The sequence below is a fragment of the Oryza brachyantha genome, chromosome 1 (assembly GCF_000231095.2).
Source record: "Oryza brachyantha chromosome 1, ObraRS2, whole genome shotgun sequence".
In the NCBI taxonomy this organism is placed as follows: domain Eukaryota; kingdom Viridiplantae; phylum Streptophyta; class Magnoliopsida; order Poales; family Poaceae; genus Oryza; species Oryza brachyantha.
In genome coordinates, this window is record NC_023163.2 from 30,382,882 (window position 1) to 30,400,068 (window position 17,187).

Consider the following 17,187-nt stretch of genomic DNA (forward strand, 5'->3'; position numbering starts at 1 on the left):
TTTCTATCACATACAGAAACTTAATAAAAATCAATTCTTGATTCTCAGTGTTTACATGCGCCAATCTGTGATTCAGTGTTTACATTCATCAAATCATCTATGTTAAAAGTTGATATAGTATTCAAGTATTGTCTCAAAGTTGAGAATTGCTCGTTGCGACGAGCACAGCTCATTTTGTAGTTCCAACACCAAACCGCAAATATTCTTAAGTACCAAAGAACCGCAAGAACTGAGACACAGCAAACCGACTTAAAACAGGTAAAATGTTTAATTAACATAGTAGTACAGCAGAACAATAAAAAGAGAAAAGATAGCATGGAATAAAACGCCCGCTGCTCCAATTTACCATTCGCAGCATTTGGATTACAGGAATACCAAAAAACTACTACCGGTGACAGGTATTATTAAAAGCACAGGTTCAGATTATTACGACAAAAGTTTTCGATACCCGTAAGATTGGACGCTCGATAGCCAAACCACACTCGGAACCCTAAATACTCATAGTGAGGATGTCCAATCGGATCTTCAGCCACCACCAGAAGCAGGCAGATCAGTACTTGTAGTCCTTGACGTGGAGGCTCTCAGAGGCACCCTCGCCGAGCACAGCATCACCCTTGTATGTACCAAGAGTAGCCTCAGAGTTGGCCTTGCACCTGGTAATGAAGGCCTTCTGCGCCTTCTCCAGGTTCTCAACCTTGCCACCCCAGGCCTTGAGCGTGCTCTGTTGGAGTGCACGGCCGAAGGAGAAGGACAGAGACCACGGCTTCTTGGTGTCGAGCCTGTTCATGGCGTTCAGGTTCAGGGTCGCCTCCTCCTCGCTCTGTCCACCAGAGAGGAAGACAATGGCAGGCACGGCAGCAGGGACGGTCCTCTGGAGGGCGCGGACGGTGTACTCGGCGATGACCGTAGGGCTAACCTTCTTTGATTCAGATCCTGGGGTGACCATGTTGGGCTTCAGGAGGGAACCCTCGAGGAGGACATGGTGCTCGTTGAGTGCCTTGTAGCACGCAGCAAGGACCTGCTCTGTGACCTGGGCGCAGCGGTCAATGTCATGAGGGCCATCCACAAGGATCTCAGGCTCAACAATCGGCACCAGCCCGTTCTCCTGGCAGACGATGGCATAGCGAGCCAGACCCTGAGCATTCAGGTCAATGGCAAGCTGCGATGGCTCGTTCGGACCAATCTTGAGGACAGCACGCCACTTGGCAAAGCGGGCGCCAGCCTCGTAGTACTTGGCGCAACGCTTGCCAAGGTCGTCGTGGCCCTGGGTGGTGGTCTCTTTGTTGGTGCCAGCAACCTCGACGGTACCCTTGTCAACCTTGATGCCTGGGAGGACACCGCCCTCCTTGAGGACATCGACGAAGGGCGTGCCGTCCTTGGTCTTCTGGTACAGGGTCTCCTCAAAGAGGATCACACCGCTGAGGTACTGGAGGGCACCAGGGGTGGTGAAGAGCAGCTCACGGAGAGAGCGGCGGTTCTCCTCAATGTTCTCGACATTGATGCTGGCAAAGCGCTTGCCGATGGTGCCGGTGGACTCATCTGCAGCAAGGATACCCTTGCCAGGGGTGCCAATGTAGGCAGCGTTCTTGATGAGCTCGTCTGCAAGACAACAGAGATGCTTAGAGCACAGTGCAGGCGCAGCTTTACCCTAATTATACCAATTTTCTGATGAACCTACGCTCAATGCACCTAAACAATTAACCAAAGGAATTCTAGTGAAAAACATGCATGTCATCTAGAATTTCAGACCCTTTTATCATAAACTGCACCAGCATAAAACTACATCTGCATAAGTTGAAATGTCACCCAGAATTAGAGACCACTTTAACATAAACCGCACCGGTATAAAGCTATTGCATCTGCATAAAGCATCTGGCAGATACAAAATAAGCAACTTGATGGAAAAGAGTGAGGGTCATGACTAGATAAGCATCAGGAAAGCGTATATTGTTTAACAAAAAATAGATCGACTAATATATTAGCCACTTTAAGTAACTAGAACGAAAAATAAATCTATGAGTCGCACGACCAAAGAGAATTATGGACATGATAATCGAGGAACAGCAACAGCGCTAATCACTTAGCCCCGTGAGATGAACGCTTTAAGAGCACTTAGACCAGTCACCTAATTATACCTCATATTGCTAAACGCATGATCCAACTCACGGATCCTTAAACCCTTCGACAAAGCAGCCAAACCCCCGAAAACTAAGCAGATGCAACAACACCAACCATAACCTGGGTAGATCTAGTAAATTCCTCAAATCCTATCTCTTGTTTGCGAGCACCGCCACTGGATCTAGTGATACCCAAAACCAAACAGCAGGCAGATTATAGATCTACACATGCAGCGAAATTTAAGAAAAGAAAGAAAGATTGAAAAAACAACAACAGCAACAACAAGAAAGCACGAACAGATCGAGAGAGAAGCAGGGGGGAAGGGCGGAAGGGGAGATGGGGCGCACGTACCCTTGTACTTGCCGCAGTAGGCCGACATGGCTGCGGAGAGTTCGAGAAGACGCGAGAGAGACTTTGAGTGAGGAGGACTGGTGGTTTGGCTGTGGATGAAGGGAGTGGAGACGAGGAGACGGCTTATAAAGAGAGGAGGAGGAGGAGGAGCAGGAGGAGAGAGAGAGATGCGATCTGGTGTGCGGCGCCGCACCGCACCGCACCGCGCGACGGCGAGATCGAGCCCGAACCATGTGCTGCTGCCTACGTATTGGTGTGGCCCCTGGTTTCCTCTGTATTTGCGTGCAAATCCTTTGCCCAGCGAAGGCCGGTGCACGGAGACATTTGATGTTTTTTTTGTTGGGTCACGCTGCGTGCGTAGCACTCCGTACAAAACTGTGACTTCGGCCCTGTTTAGAGGCATTTAAAATGCCAAATAGAAAATGCAAAAGTTTTGGTGGCAAAAGTTTTGGCATTGTATTTTTGTAAGTTGGTGTTTAGAGACATATAAAGTTGTCATTTTTTGGTAAAAGTGAGAGGTGATCCGTGTCTCTATACATTTTTGGTGAAATTTGCTACTCTGGACTGACAAACGTTAAATGCAAAGTTGTCATTTTCTTACCCTAGTGTTTAGATTATTTCGTCAAAAAATACTTTAAAATAACAAAAACTTTGTTATTTTAAAGGATCTAGACATGGCCTTCGTGTATCTCGAGTTTTTAAAGAGACTTTTGCTATGCGTTTCAAGTATGTGTACTACTAGAAAAGGTGTTTTTTTCCTAACGTTCGCAGGGAGCGGTGCGAAAAAAAGAAGCTCCAACCAGCTCGACTGCTCGCCCGAACCCGACTGCGCACTCACGGGGTCGCGCACGACGCCTTCTCACCCAACCGGGCCACCCACCACGAGAAAAGCACCAACCCACCCCTGTGGTGACCCAAACCAGACGCGATGCGACGCCCCCGACCCCGAGCAGTCCACTCTTTTGTCCAGCACACACCGACGCGTGGGTCCCCGCATCCCCTGCGTCGTACACCCGTCACGCGCGCCGCCGCCACCGCACGGGAGAGAGAGGGCAGAAAGCGGTTTCCTTGTCGCGGCCCCGCGCCGCGCGTCGCGGTTTTGGACCCCGCCCCACGCGTCCGGCCCTCGCGCAGCTGCGGCCTCGGGTGGCGTGGAGCGAGAAAACCCGTCGGTTCGCAAGCGGTTTCCGGAGTCGGGCGTCCGCGAGACGGGGGCACGAGACGGGGAGCGCGATAGCGACCCAAAACCTGGCACGCTCCCGTTCCGGAGGCGCCGCGGTTCGGTTGCGCGGCGCCCCCCGCGCCTCGGTTTTCCTGTCGTCCCGTCACCCCTGCCACCACCACCACCACCACAACCCATCTGTGCGGGTGACGGCGCGCGTGGCGGCCTACACCCTCTGCTCCTTGCGACCTCGTGAGCGCCCGTTTGCTTTCGACGATTCGACGTGGTGTGCAACGCGGGGTGCTCCGCGCTTTTGGGGTTCGGAAGAAACGCCGATACGAGCGGGACAAACATAATTCGCCGTCATGAGTAGACAAAAAAGTCGAAACGGAAATCGCCGTCGCCGGAGCACCTCATCCCGGTGTGGTGCGCGACCCGGTGGATATGCTTGGAATTGCGTGCGCTAGGCCAGTGCTAGTAGTGGAGGCCGTTGCCGCATCGCCACGTACGCTATTCGCTGGACGCCAGATGCTGCAGCATCTAGCGTGGTTCTGCCTGCGGCTGGTGGTGCACATGCTCGCGTGACGTCGTCACGCATCAACCCAAGCCATCACGATCGAAACCTACCTTTTCCGTCCGGGCACAGACGAACAAGATAATAGACGGGAACGTGAAAGGCGAAAGGCCGAGGGTGCACGAGACAGCAGCAGTAGGTCAGTGGCGGTAATTTTGCATATCTCGCGCCGGCACCGGTCACGATCGGCGGCCGCGTCGGCCACGAAATCAAATGGATGCTTCGACAAGTTGGGTGTAGAACAACAACAGCTTGGAATAATAGTCTGGTGTCTCCGGCAACGGAGTCCGACAGGGACCTGGAAGCTGAAAACGCCATGAACAATGGGCAATCGTGATGCGAACAGGCGTTTCTGAATTCTGATCAGTGTGAGTGGCGACGTGCGCCGAAGCGCGACCTGGAGGAGTACGAGATCAAGTGTCATTTTGCTTCCGATCGTTTCTTTTTTACACTTGAGACGCTGAGTCGAGAATCTTGCAATTATTTAGCTCGTTTACGTAAGGGAAGCCAGTTCAACTAGTCGTTTGACGACTTTATTCTATCTTCGGTAGCCAACTGAAACCAAAGTCTCCAATATTGAAATCAGAATTTGGATCATTCTCAGTTGACACTATTAGTAGAGAGCAAATTCACGAAGGCGGCCGCTCACATATAGTACCTTCTTATACTCTACTTCCAAAGTTCCAATGGCTGTACATGTGTCAACTGCACTGCAGGAAAGTTCTAAAGCTGTCTCTTTATCTTAATTTGTATAAGCATCTCTCCACTGAATTAAATACTGACCATTATTTTGCATACGCTGTCAGGCTACAAAGTATATAACCTAATTATGTTATCTTTTTTTTTTATCAAATTGGCATCAGAATAAGTTGATGCAACCTCATCCACCAAGGACGACAACTAACAGCCAGAATCCATTTGATCAAACTGCACCTGCTTCCATTCTCTGAACAAATGGGTAAAGAACAATGCTGATAAAAGCAGGACCAACAACGGAACCAATATGAAGCATTTCACTTCTTCGATCAGATGTTACATATCTATACTGTTACAGGAACTATGAGGTGCAAACCTTTGATATGACACTGCTTGAACACCAAATTCAATATGAATGAGCCTAGCAATCAATAGACAATCAAAGAAGAAAAGAAAGAAGATGGAGACCAAAAAGGAGTGTACAACAAGAAGGCCTGAATTGAGGCCTAAATTTCTGGTTTGCCTTCCTAGACATCGTACTTCTTTGGCTGGTGCCATTGCGCTAAAGTTCTAGACAAATAACCAAGCAATGAGGTTTTAGAAGGGTATGTCCTCTTGCCATACAGATGCTTCCCTCCAAGATCAGTATACTTCAATTTGTTCTCTCTGTCGATCTGCACAACCATCACAATTTTAGATTAATTGTATAGAGGATCTCAAACAGGTCACTTTACCAGGTGAATTTCTTAAAAGATTGCAAAGAAAATGGTTTGTCATCAAAGGAAAAATGTATATTGTGTACCTTGTTTATTTTCCCATCTTTCAGGTGGTACCTAATACCAGACCAATTGATTGATTGGGAGAAATGAGACCTGAATGCAGAAATAGGGTAGAGGAAGTTGTCCACCAAAACAGCTATGAAGACCTAAATTGAAAGTTCAACCAACAAAAGTTACAAACCATGATATCATGAAAACAGGATCATTGAATAAGTTCGTGCTTTGGAAGGGAAACTCACAAGTCCCCAGTTATAAGAACCAAGAGAGACTTTTGGCCCTTGAGGAGACAACATGTTGCACAGTTGAATTTCCACCTTTGTTAAATTCCACATTGAAACAAGTTCTGTGAGAGTGCATATTAACAAGCAGCACACCAGTTTCAGACCTGAACACACATAAGAGTTAGTTGAGAGACTGCAGGGAGATGAATGCACATTTGATATAATAGAAATGAATATGCAGCAGCTTTAGTAGATCTTGGAGTGAAAGGCATGCACTGACCACAAGATGACTTCGATGCATCCTTTACAATTTCACTGTACGGTGCTCTCAGAGCAGCCACAACATGTACCAAAGCCATAATATATGGCCAAACAAACCCCCATGACAAATAGCAGTGTGATGCAAATAGTGCACGGTTCATCATCCAATTAACCTTTGATACATACGATTCAAGAACAAAAGTTTGTTTCCTTAGGTAATTCCAGTATCTGCATAAGATAGAGCATGTCCATGTAAGAGGAGGTATTAGTCAGTATGCTGATTTGGTTGCCTACACATAAGATACATATGGTTACAACGTGAAATTTGCAGTACCTCGAGAAACTAAGGTCACTTGCAAGTGGGTGTGGAAACACAGCAACAGGTGGTGAAGATATGAGCCTTTTATGCTGCCCTGTAAAGGATACACGCTGTTATAATAATTGGGTTGCTCGGTTGAATATAACAGAACACGAGATGTGGTCCCCAAGTTTTCCCCCACTTTGTTATGCCCTTGGGAATGATAGCAACAAGCAGCCCTGACCATCTTATATATAGGGTGAGAAAGTCCATTCTTTTATGAGGTGAGCAATATGAGACTGAACACGATATGATAGTGGGCCTCATTGGCCAAATTCCCTAACAAGTTGGTTTATGTAAAGTGACCGTTAAGCCTATCAGATAAACACATTCAACCCATTTATAGAAAAAATGCAATGTGGAGTGTGGCCAAAATGCTATGTCGAGAATGGCAAAAAAATTAATAAGAAAAATAAAGAACTTTTGCATGATACATTAAAGAATAGAAACAAGGTGTTTCCTCCGGTTTTTAATAGATGGTGCCATTGACTTCTTTGGCACATGTTTGACCATCCATCTTATTCAAAAAATTTGTGCATATATGTAAAAATTTAAGTCATGCTTAAAGTAAATTTAATGATAAATCACAAGTCATAACAAAACAAAATATAATTACGTATTTTTTAAAACAAGACAAATGGTCAAACATAAGTTCAAAAGTCAACAGTGTCATCTATTAAAAATCATAGAGAGTACAAAATTATATTTCAAAAAATAACAATAAAATTTCGAAACCATACAACAAAAGAACCATAATGGGAAGATATAATACCAGCTATTGCAGCAAGGGTCATATCATCTGAGTAACCGCCATCTCTTAATCCACTGACGACACCATATAAGTCTTGCCGAAAATCATCAGCATGCATCTAAGATACACTTGTCTTAACAACATAGTACAAGAGCAAGTCCAAAATTTATACAAAACAAGGTAATCCCCAAGAGAGAAGAAAAGAAAATTTCAGCATACCATCATACAGCCACCCCACAAAAAGAAAGTCTTCCCACCAGTTGCAAATCCAATTGAACAAGGCTGCAATATGGTCTTATCAGTAAATTGCAGAGAGATAAAACAGAACAATAAAAATAAAAAGATAGAAAACTAAATAGCTAGCTTGTGAAAACAGAAAACTAAAGACTAGATTGACAGAATTACAAACTCTTTACAGAGAAACTTAATATAGCCAGCCAAATCACCATCAGAATGGGAAACCACAACAGTCAGATATTACTACAGCAATTCCTTGAGTGCATTTTTTTGAAGCCATTTTTATGTTAAAAAAGTGACGATTTTTTTTTGTAAATAAGTTTTTTATTGCAAAAGACGGTATAACTTGTACTATACACCCAAGAATTAACAATTTTACCTGCAGAAATACTTTGTTGGATATAAATTAGACCTGAACTTTCTTGTACTTAACCTTGTCTAAATGAAAAACTTTGCAGGACAGCCTAATTTAACAAGAAACCAACATACCATATGATACTCATATATGCAGTAGCTTCCCAAGCTGCCAGAAGGTAAGTCAAGGGGGTACCCGGTTTGGATGAATATCTGGTAGATACAGGTAATATAGCGAGTTAAGTTTGAGAGATAGATGCGAGAAAGATATTCAGTTAAGGAGGGAAGCAGGGAGAGAGGGATTCACAACAAGCAAACCTCAGGATTTTTCTCCATTTCTTTTGTGAGTGCTCCAATTGTCCCAGGGTGCAGTCTCACATCATCATCCAGAAACAAAACATATTTGCTGTCCTTATGCATCTTTTCGACACCAATCTGTATCAATGCATCAGTAGAAGTCCAATACCCTGTCAACTCATCATACTTGGTTGGCAAACTGACAATAAAATAAAAAAATGGTACCATAGCAACTGCTGAAAACTTAGAGCTTATGGTTCCGAGTCCCATATTCAATTTGAGAACACATATGTGCAAGGCATAGCACTTAAAGTTTATTGACTCCCCAGGTTCTTTAGTTAATAAATGTGTGAGAAACTATTAATTTATTTTCAGTTGCTTCCAGATCTCAGTTACGGATAACATGCAAGTTCGGGCGTTTAGAATGACCTAAATAAGATCCAGCTTTGCATAGTGCAAAAGGATAACAGAATATGCATCAAGGGCAAGAAAGAAGTGATTACATACTAACTGATTATGAATTTTCTGGCTACATGTTGTTGAGAACCCAGCTACAACCACCTTTGCCTCCAACTTGTCCTGAAATCATATGAACTAACAGGATTACAACAGATAAAGAGAGCTATGGACAGATGAGATTGCATTACTTGGAGAATAAGAACATTAGTTATTACTTGTGAGGTTTTCTGCTTACCTTGTATTCTGCTATCAAACGTGAAACAGCATGATAAGCTGGATCATCTTTGCTTTCTACTACAAACAAGAATTCCAGTGGACCCCCATAAAGAGATGTGATCTGTATTTTTATTTTGTTAACAAAACATAGTATTTAACATTACAAACAGCAAATGTCATAGCTATATTGTAGTCATTCCATACCTGAGTTCTCCAATTTTGCAAATTATGCTCACCAAAGCCCTTCAATGGCATGATTACAGAGACCCTAGGTAATTTCTCTTGAACTGAGTGCTCAAGCTCACCGATGTCATCACAAAGAAATGCAAAACTATTTCCATCTACAATTCTGCGCCTCATCCTCCGTATTTCCTTTTTTCTAGTAAGAAAAAAACAGACAACGGACTATAATGAGTTACACTGGATTTATCGCCATGCCAAAAAAAAAATCTGAATACAAAATGGATGTATTGAAGGTCCACGCTACCTAACAAATGCAGCAACAGCCCACCCTAGACCAAGAGTTAGACAGATGAGGCACCCCTGTATAAATCACAGAAAATTGCATTAGAAACAAGCAATCTACAGTACACAATGTACAAGTAAGAGTTAAGCACTAGAAAGATAAATTAAGATACCAGGTTGTCAGCTTCAGAATAAAATCTAAACTTTAATATACACTACAAGCACAAGATATACCACGCCATATCCGTGTGATCATGCCACGTGAACCGAAGAAATGACAACTAATCTAGAAATGGTAGCCATTTATGCATACAACACGAGTAGGACATACTGAGATCGTCATGGCTTGTCGGAACGAAACCGACAAATTGGCAAAGCATACGCCGATGTGTGATGCAATGTAAATACTTGCTGGCTTGAGACGCAGAAACTAAACTCGCCAACTCGTCATATCCATATTACAACAATACGATAGCACACACAAGTTGTTTCTCACTATGAAGCCTCCTCCCTAAGCTCCATCCACACAAGCCTTCACCGCATACAGTCGCCGGTAGAACCTCACCCCAAGTTCCAATTGGTGCGCAGAACGAACCTCTCCGCACAAAATCACTCCCTTCCCCGCCCCAAAAAATAGGCCACCGCTAGTAACAGACAGCTCGAAATTTCGGCGCCCTCCCGCAGCTCCCGGAAGGCGATCCGTACCGCAATGCGGAGCGGAGAAGGAGGGGCGCGCTCACCTGGATCTGGATGAAGACGGCGACGGGGCCGCAGAAGGCGCGGATCGCGGCGGCGAGCACCGCGTCGGCGGCGGCCTCCATTGCCGCCATTCCGCCGCGCGGGGTGCGGGGTGCGTCCCCTCCCTCGCGCCGGGGGCGGGGGACGGGTGCCCCTCCCGAAGCTTCTAGACGCTTCCGGAGCGAGAGGGCCGCGTGCGGGAACGGCGTCTCCTCTCTCGCTGGATCTCCTGAGCGGTAAGAAGGGAAACCGAAGGGAGGAAAGAGGAAGCTAGGGTCCCGTCGCTTCAGAAATTTGTATGTGCGGCTGAGGCTGTGAGATTTGGGCCTGGCTGGTCTTTGTGATTTAGGGCTCTGGCCCTCCTTCCCAAAATGCTTCTGGCCCCAGCTCCCCGTTTTTGAATTGCAGCTGCTACGCGTACACGGACACGGTTGTCTCTGCACGCTACTCCATGATTTGCAGCACACTAAGGCCCCTTTGATTCAAAGTAAATTCATAGAGAATTTCATTTCTATATGATTTTTTTCTGCAAAGCATTTTGAATCAAAGGAAGAACCCTACGAAATCCTATGGAATGTCTCTTCTCGTACAAGTTTTAGAGGAAATTTAACAAGAGGTAGAACCTCATGGAAAAAATCATTTGAATATCAAATTCCTGTGTTTTTCTTATGGTCCAATCAAACGATCATTTCTACGATTTTTTTTAATTTTGCAATCCTCTATTTTACACTTATATTTCTGTTAGAATCCTACGTTTTTTCTATTACTCCGTTTTTTCATTCATGTGATTCAAAGGGGCCTAGATGCTTTGTTTATTTGATCTTAGGCTGGTGAGCAAATGGAGAATAAATAGAGTAATTAAAAATAAATTATGGGTGAACGTTTTATTGATGGTTTAAAATTCAATATTGAAAATAGACTGTAATTAAAAAAACTAAAAGTGTCTTATAAATTGAAATTTAATATTTGGTTGTGGTCGATGAGCTAGCGAGGAAATAAAGAGAGACAGTTCACCGTTTCTTTCATGTTATATATTTCATAGTTTTCTTAAAGTATCTGAGAATTATGTTGCTTTTGTTCTATGGTAACCATCGTTGATGTATCTTAGTATGTCGTATATAGTTACAAGCACCGTGGTTGTTTGGAATTTATATGCATCTAACGAGAGTTTATGGATATCAAGAGTTATTTTAAAAATACTTTCAATAAAAATTATGGGATATTCTCATGTTAAAGAACATTGCATCATGTAATAGTATAGCAGATTTACGTTCTCTACCATTATGATAGTGACATTACCATCACTGACATATGTGTCTCATCTTCTCATAGATCCTCATCCTCTCATAGATCCCCATGTTGGTGAAATGGTTGAGAATCTCGGTCCAATAGTAGCATAACAGGGCACAACATAAATGACTTTTAAGTATGTACATGATTCGTGTGATGAAAGAAAAAAAAACATATAATCACAACTTATTGGATAGCATAAAGTTAATGAGTTCTAGACAGTATCCAAGCGTAAAATTTGAAGACATTTTTTTAAAAAAAAATAGATCGGTTCATAAGTGAAATATAAAGAAACATAACTGTTTGACTCTAGTGAATGGGAGTGCCATGTATTTACATAAGCATCAAAATGACGGATTCACATCCTAGAAAGTATTATTACTAACATTAACACGTGGATCTAGAAGAGAGTAAGACTTAGTATATGTCAATGACTATAATGGTGTGAATATAATGACTGGACTGTTTAGTTCCAAAAATTTTTTGTGTTTAACCATCACGTTGAATCTTCAGACATATGTATATAGCACTAAATATAGTTAAAAAATAACTAATTGTAAGTTTGGAAGGAATTTGCGAGATAGATCTTTTGGGCCTAATTAGTCCATGATTAGCCATAACTGCTACAGTAGCTCACATGTGCTAATAACGTATTAATTAGGCTTAAAAAATCGTCTCGTGATTTCTTGACGCCTATGTAATTAGTTTTTTAATTAGTCATTGAAATAGTCCTCCGACATCCGATCAAACACATCCGACTCAAAATTTTTCGCAAACTAGCCCGGAATACACGACCCCGGAATTACCAGGTCAAACCTGTAAAAAGGGCCCCGTTCGGCAAACCGCGTGTCAGCCTGCCGTGTGCACGTAACAAAGAGGCATCAGTCGACGAAAGCAAAGCAAATCTGCCCCTCCACAGCACTCTGGGCCGGGACGGGACAGACAGGGAGATGCCAGTAGATGCGCGTCTGCCTGCACCGCGCCGCGTGCACGTCGTCTCGCGCTGGCCAATCCTCTCATTGAAAAAAAAAAAGCCGAAAGTTATATTATAAATAAAAAATAATTTATAAATAAAAAATTTTATATGTATATTCTTAGCGATTTAAAAACCAAGAATAAACAATAAACTTTGATTAAAAAAATACAAATCAACTTTAAATTAAAGTTAAAAATTTAAATTCTGACTTATGCTTTGAACTATAAACATATAAACATAAGTATAGAAGCAGAAATAAAAAGACATGGACGTCGTAAACTCATAATCTCATCCCTCCCCTCCGTCGATCGATCTCATTGTGAAACCGTCCAAACCTCTTCCTCGCAACCACAAGCAAATAGTCTATATCCAATTTCGCCGTCAAACACAGCCTGTTATCGCGTTGTCTTTGCCTGCTGCTACCTCCCCCACACAGCTCCTCAATTCCCTCTTCCCTTCAGATTTCAGAGATCGCGCACATGCTTACCAGTTTGCACGTAGTGCAGTGTCGTTCAGGTGAAATTCAATCTGTCGGGACCTCCTCGGAACGCAGAAATTTTATGTTCGATTTCTCCGGTTTTCCTTTGAGAATCCTCCTGACCGAAGAGGCCCTTGACGGCTTAAGTTTTACAGGAATTTGTGCTGCGGGAGCGTATGTGGTATAGTGATTTCGAAATCATTTCCTCCGGCAGAGCAGCACGGCTGTCTGCTGGTCGTTCTGTGTATTATGAAAATGTCCAAAACTTATCTTGGAATTGGCATGGAGCCCGTTCTCTGTACATGATCAAACATGCAATGCCGTTGCGTTACAAGCCACTCATTCATTTTTTGTCAAATGATGAATTATTTGGGGCCTGTACAAGTCAATGTTACTGTCGGTCTCAGAAATTTTAAAAAAGTTTATGTTACTATCAAGTGCAATCAGTATAGCATATCATAAATTAATACATCTTGGACACTATGAGTATGTTCGATTGGAATATCCGCTATAAAAATCCTCTTAACATAATAGTGACAGAATTCTGAAGAGCTACGTGAGAGACCTGGAGAAATCAAGAAAACGGTCACTTCACCAACCAGCTTACAAGATCTGATCAAGCAGGATAGCATAACTGTTCAGGAGCAAACGCTAGAGACTTGCTTGTAAGAAAAGAACAAACAACTCCAGCTCCAATTCAGGAGCAAGAGAGATCAAAGCCCAACGAGTCTTTAAACTAATCTCAGATCGGATTGGCAGACAAACAGAGAGGGATTAATCAAGTAATTAATAACAAAGATGCACTGATCTGCTGCACACATCACGTGCAATGTATGCATTAGTAGAAAATTGAAATGGCGCATGTTAAGGTATCGTATGGGACTCTTTGAGTCCTGGAAAAGAACATGGCAGGTGGAGGCTTATATATCATGCCAGCGTCCTTGAATCATGCTGCCATGATTGACCTGACTTGCGAAAATAATTATCATCTGATCAGATCGACAAACGGGATCAATCATGCTGCGTTTCGACGATCTGCACGAAGGCTGTATGGAAAATGACAGTCGATGTTCCATAAAATGAAAAGAGAAAAGGAAGACACGGATGCTTCGTAGGAGTATATATAAATAATAAATTGATTGCTGAATCATGAGTTTATTTGTGTCCCTATGTGTGTGTGTTCGCTTCAGCCCGTTAAAGACAGCATATTGTCACAAGCCACAAGGCAGAGATCATGAGTAACACTTGCATTTGTAAGATCATTGTTAAGAATTATTAACACTATTTTATTTTTACTAATAAATTGATTGCAGCTGTAACACAAGGCAGAGATCATTATTAATATTTTTATTTTTATTAATGCTAAAAATTTTGTTTGGTTGGTTTTTCCTACCATTCACCCTCTTGGATAGGGTTGGTTTTTATATCGATCCTACAGCTTTATCTAAAAGAGATTTTTTTCAGGGATATGCAAAAAAATGGCGTATCCGAGAAATAAAAAAATGAGACCATGAGTGATACGGCTAGCAGATTCTTTTTCGGAGAGCTTATTATTTTGGCAGTTTCTATAGGAATGCCATAATAATTCTTAACAATTGAATACCAATGAACCTATGTTGCACATTGGCTTCTTTTGGTGGAATTTGCTTTCAAGTCCTAAATTTGACATAGGTGCTTATATTTTGTAGCTATTTTTTTTAGGGTAGGCTTGTCGATAACGAAATGTCCGTGGTAACTTTGTCAATTTCAAAACACGGCAATCTCGTTGTCAGAGCCTCAGAGGTGCTCAAGAGGTATGTGGGTAACTGCATTTGTACATGTTTCGAGGGGAAAAAAAAAGACAATGAACCCGATGTCAATTTGTGGCGTACTAAATGTTGTGCTGGCTAGCTGTTTTTTTGAGTTAGATCTACATTGCTGTCATGATCTGTATATGGAAAGACCGTAGGGACCCCCAGCGTACAGAGGAGTAAAGCATCCTGCCCAACTCATGAGCTAGGGATTTTGCCTGTACATGCATGTGCATGTGAGCTTTGTTGGCGACGCCGCAAGTGGTGATAAGTTCTTTCTCCATTATATGTATTATTTTGTTAGAATGAACCACACGATGCTCATCACCACACCAGCCATTCTTGATGCTCCAGTGGCCATTAACCAGCTATGACCGAACCAGATTCTGCGGCAGAAAGGAGACCTGCTTTAGTTGAAGAACCTTTCCAGAACTGGCCTCCTCCATGTCAAGAGGACAGGATGGTCTTGGTTACTTTCAGTCATCTCAGTGAAAAATCTGCACGTAGAGACAACCAAGACAACTCTTGGTTACTTTCAGACATCTCAGTGAAAAATCTGCACATAGAGACAACCAAGACAACTCTGCATATGTTGCGCTTGATGGATGGATGGTAAAAGAAGATAACACTGCATATGTTGAATCTGGAAGTATTCGTGATGTGTGACCTGATGTTTACATGCCAGGTTTCGTTGCACATCGGTTGCAGCTGTATGCAGATTTTGGTGCCAGAATGATATACCAAATGAAACCGAGGTGTAGGCATTAGCTGCGGTCCAGCGCTTGCGGTCCATAAGAGCCTTGGGCTCTTTTAGCCTTTTCAAATACTCCCAATAGTTTTTTTATTTAACATTGTTAATTTTTAAATTTATTTTGACCATTTATTTTATTTTAAATTATTTTTAATTATATAATATTATAAGTCAAGTTTAAAGCGTCAATAGTTATAAATTAAATCATAAAAAATAATTTATAATTATATAAATTTTAAATAAGATGAATGTTTAAATATAAACTTAAAAGTTAACGGCGTCAAAAAAAAGATCGAAGGGATTAACTAAGGATCAGTAAATTATTTATTAAATTCCCTTTGTACCATTTTTTTATGTTTGTGTTGATTAACTTTGTGATCATGGCAGCATATTTACATGCTTCGCGATTACAATCAACCTTTCAACTATGAATTCATAAAACCCATTTATCTCCCATTAGACGTTCACGTGCAAAAAAAAACCCACAGAATCTAATCTTATTACTGAAACTATGATAATCCCTTTTTTTAATGGGTTAATTAGATCTATACCATTATAAATTTCATGATTTTAAAAAATATTATTACTATTTACGAAATTATGTACGTGCCACCGAAATTTTATCAAATTGTAGCTATGCCACTGCCGTCGCTTTTCCATCCACTTTCCGTGTTATTCCTTCTTCCATCTGCTACTGCTAGCACGACGACCTCGCACGAAGAGGATGAGAGCCTCGGCGGTGGGCTACAGGGAAAGGAGCGAGGAAGCGGTTTTCACGTCGTACTGCGGGAACTTCCCGGCGAGGAAGCGGGCGGGCCGCGCCACGGTGGTGTTGGCGCCGCGGCAGATGCACCTCTCTCCCGCCGCCGCCGCCGGCGACTCGCTCCTCTCGGCGAGGAACACCTGGGCGCGGAAGATGTCGCGGACGTGGACCAGCGGCGTCATGTCGTCAGTGAGCGGCTGGTTGTACATCAGCATCTCCATCATCGTCTCGTCGCCTGATCAATTCAGCAGCTTCTCACATTACGTACCCGAGCACGCATGCATGCACAGCACAGAGAAAGAAAAACCATGGATGGGTTGGGGACGGCATGGGCGGCGAGAGGAGGGAGGAGGAGCGGAGGGGGCGGGCAGCGACAAGGAGATGTCGCGGAGGCGGAGGGGAGGCGTCGGTGGGAGGAGCGGGCCAAGCGCTGCTGCTGCTGCTGCTGGAGGTGGAGCGGAGGGCGGCGGCTGGCCGGCGCGGTGACGAGGGCGACCAGGGGGCATCGACGGCGGCTTCCGGCATGAGGGGGCGGGTAGCGACAGGGGAGATGGCACGGAGGCGGAGGGGAGGCGCCGGCGAGGAGGAGCGGGCCAGGCTCTGCTGCTATGCTCCTAGAGTTGGAGGAGGAGCGGAAGGCGGTGGCTACCTCTTCTTCCAGCTCAAGATGCACCACCAGCTCTTCGAGCCGTAGGAGGTCGACGACGACGGCGCCGACGCCAGCGCCGATGACGAGGAGCCGGCGCTCGGGCTCTACAGAACAGCGCACTCTTCTGGCTCGTCATCACGACCGTCGTCATCTCCGTCCTCTTCGAGTACATTGTCGGCACCATCGAACCTACCTCGCAGTCCTGGGGCCTCCGAGCATGCCGAGCTCTGCTGGGAACGCCGCCGAGCATGCCGGAGGCGGAGGGGAGGCGCCAAGGAGGAGGAGGCGGGCCAGGCTCTGCTGCTGTTGCTGCTAGAGCTGGAGGAGGAGCAGAGGGCGGCGGCGGCTGGCAGGCGCGGCGACGAGGGCGGCCGGGGTCAACGGCTTCACGAAGAACGCCGTCTCCGACGCGTGGACGGTGAAGTTGGAAGAAGGTTGAAACGGAAACAAAGC

The 17,187-nt window shown here is 44.1% G+C and overlaps 2 protein-coding genes across 3 annotated transcripts; both read right to left on the reverse strand.

Moving 5' to 3' along the window:
• Positions 1 to 249: 249 nt before the first annotated feature.
• Positions 250 to 2,577, reverse strand: LOC102715352 (fructose-bisphosphate aldolase 3, cytoplasmic). The gene is made up of 2 exons (XM_006645128.2): positions 2,470 to 2,577; positions 250 to 1,599 (listed from the first exon to the last, which is right to left on the reverse strand). The coding sequence occupies exons 1-2, from the start codon at positions 2,495 to 2,497 to the stop codon at positions 551 to 553; spliced, it is 1,077 nt and encodes a 358-aa protein (XP_006645191.1). The 5' UTR covers positions 2,498 to 2,577; the 3' UTR covers positions 250 to 550.
• A 2,623-nt stretch (positions 2,578 to 5,200) lies between these two features.
• Positions 5,201 to 10,300, reverse strand: LOC102715626. 2 transcript variants are annotated; one of them, XM_006645129.3, is made up of 14 exons: positions 10,040 to 10,300; positions 9,322 to 9,377; positions 9,039 to 9,213; positions 8,854 to 8,955; positions 8,667 to 8,738; positions 8,181 to 8,297; positions 7,998 to 8,075; positions 7,491 to 7,553; positions 7,293 to 7,389; positions 6,497 to 6,575; positions 6,182 to 6,390; positions 5,920 to 6,065; positions 5,704 to 5,826; positions 5,201 to 5,575 (listed from the first exon to the last, which is right to left on the reverse strand). In XM_006645129.3, the coding sequence occupies exons 1-14, from the start codon at positions 10,127 to 10,129 to the stop codon at positions 5,429 to 5,431; spliced, it is 1,554 nt and encodes a 517-aa protein (XP_006645192.2). In that variant the 5' UTR covers positions 10,130 to 10,300; the 3' UTR covers positions 5,201 to 5,428. The 2 variants fall into 2 exon arrangements, with proteins under 2 accessions (XP_006645192.2, XP_015688328.1); XM_015832842.1 differs by lacking the exon at positions 10,040 to 10,300 and adding an exon at positions 9,631 to 9,657.
• Positions 10,301 to 17,187: the final 6,887 nt, after the last annotated feature.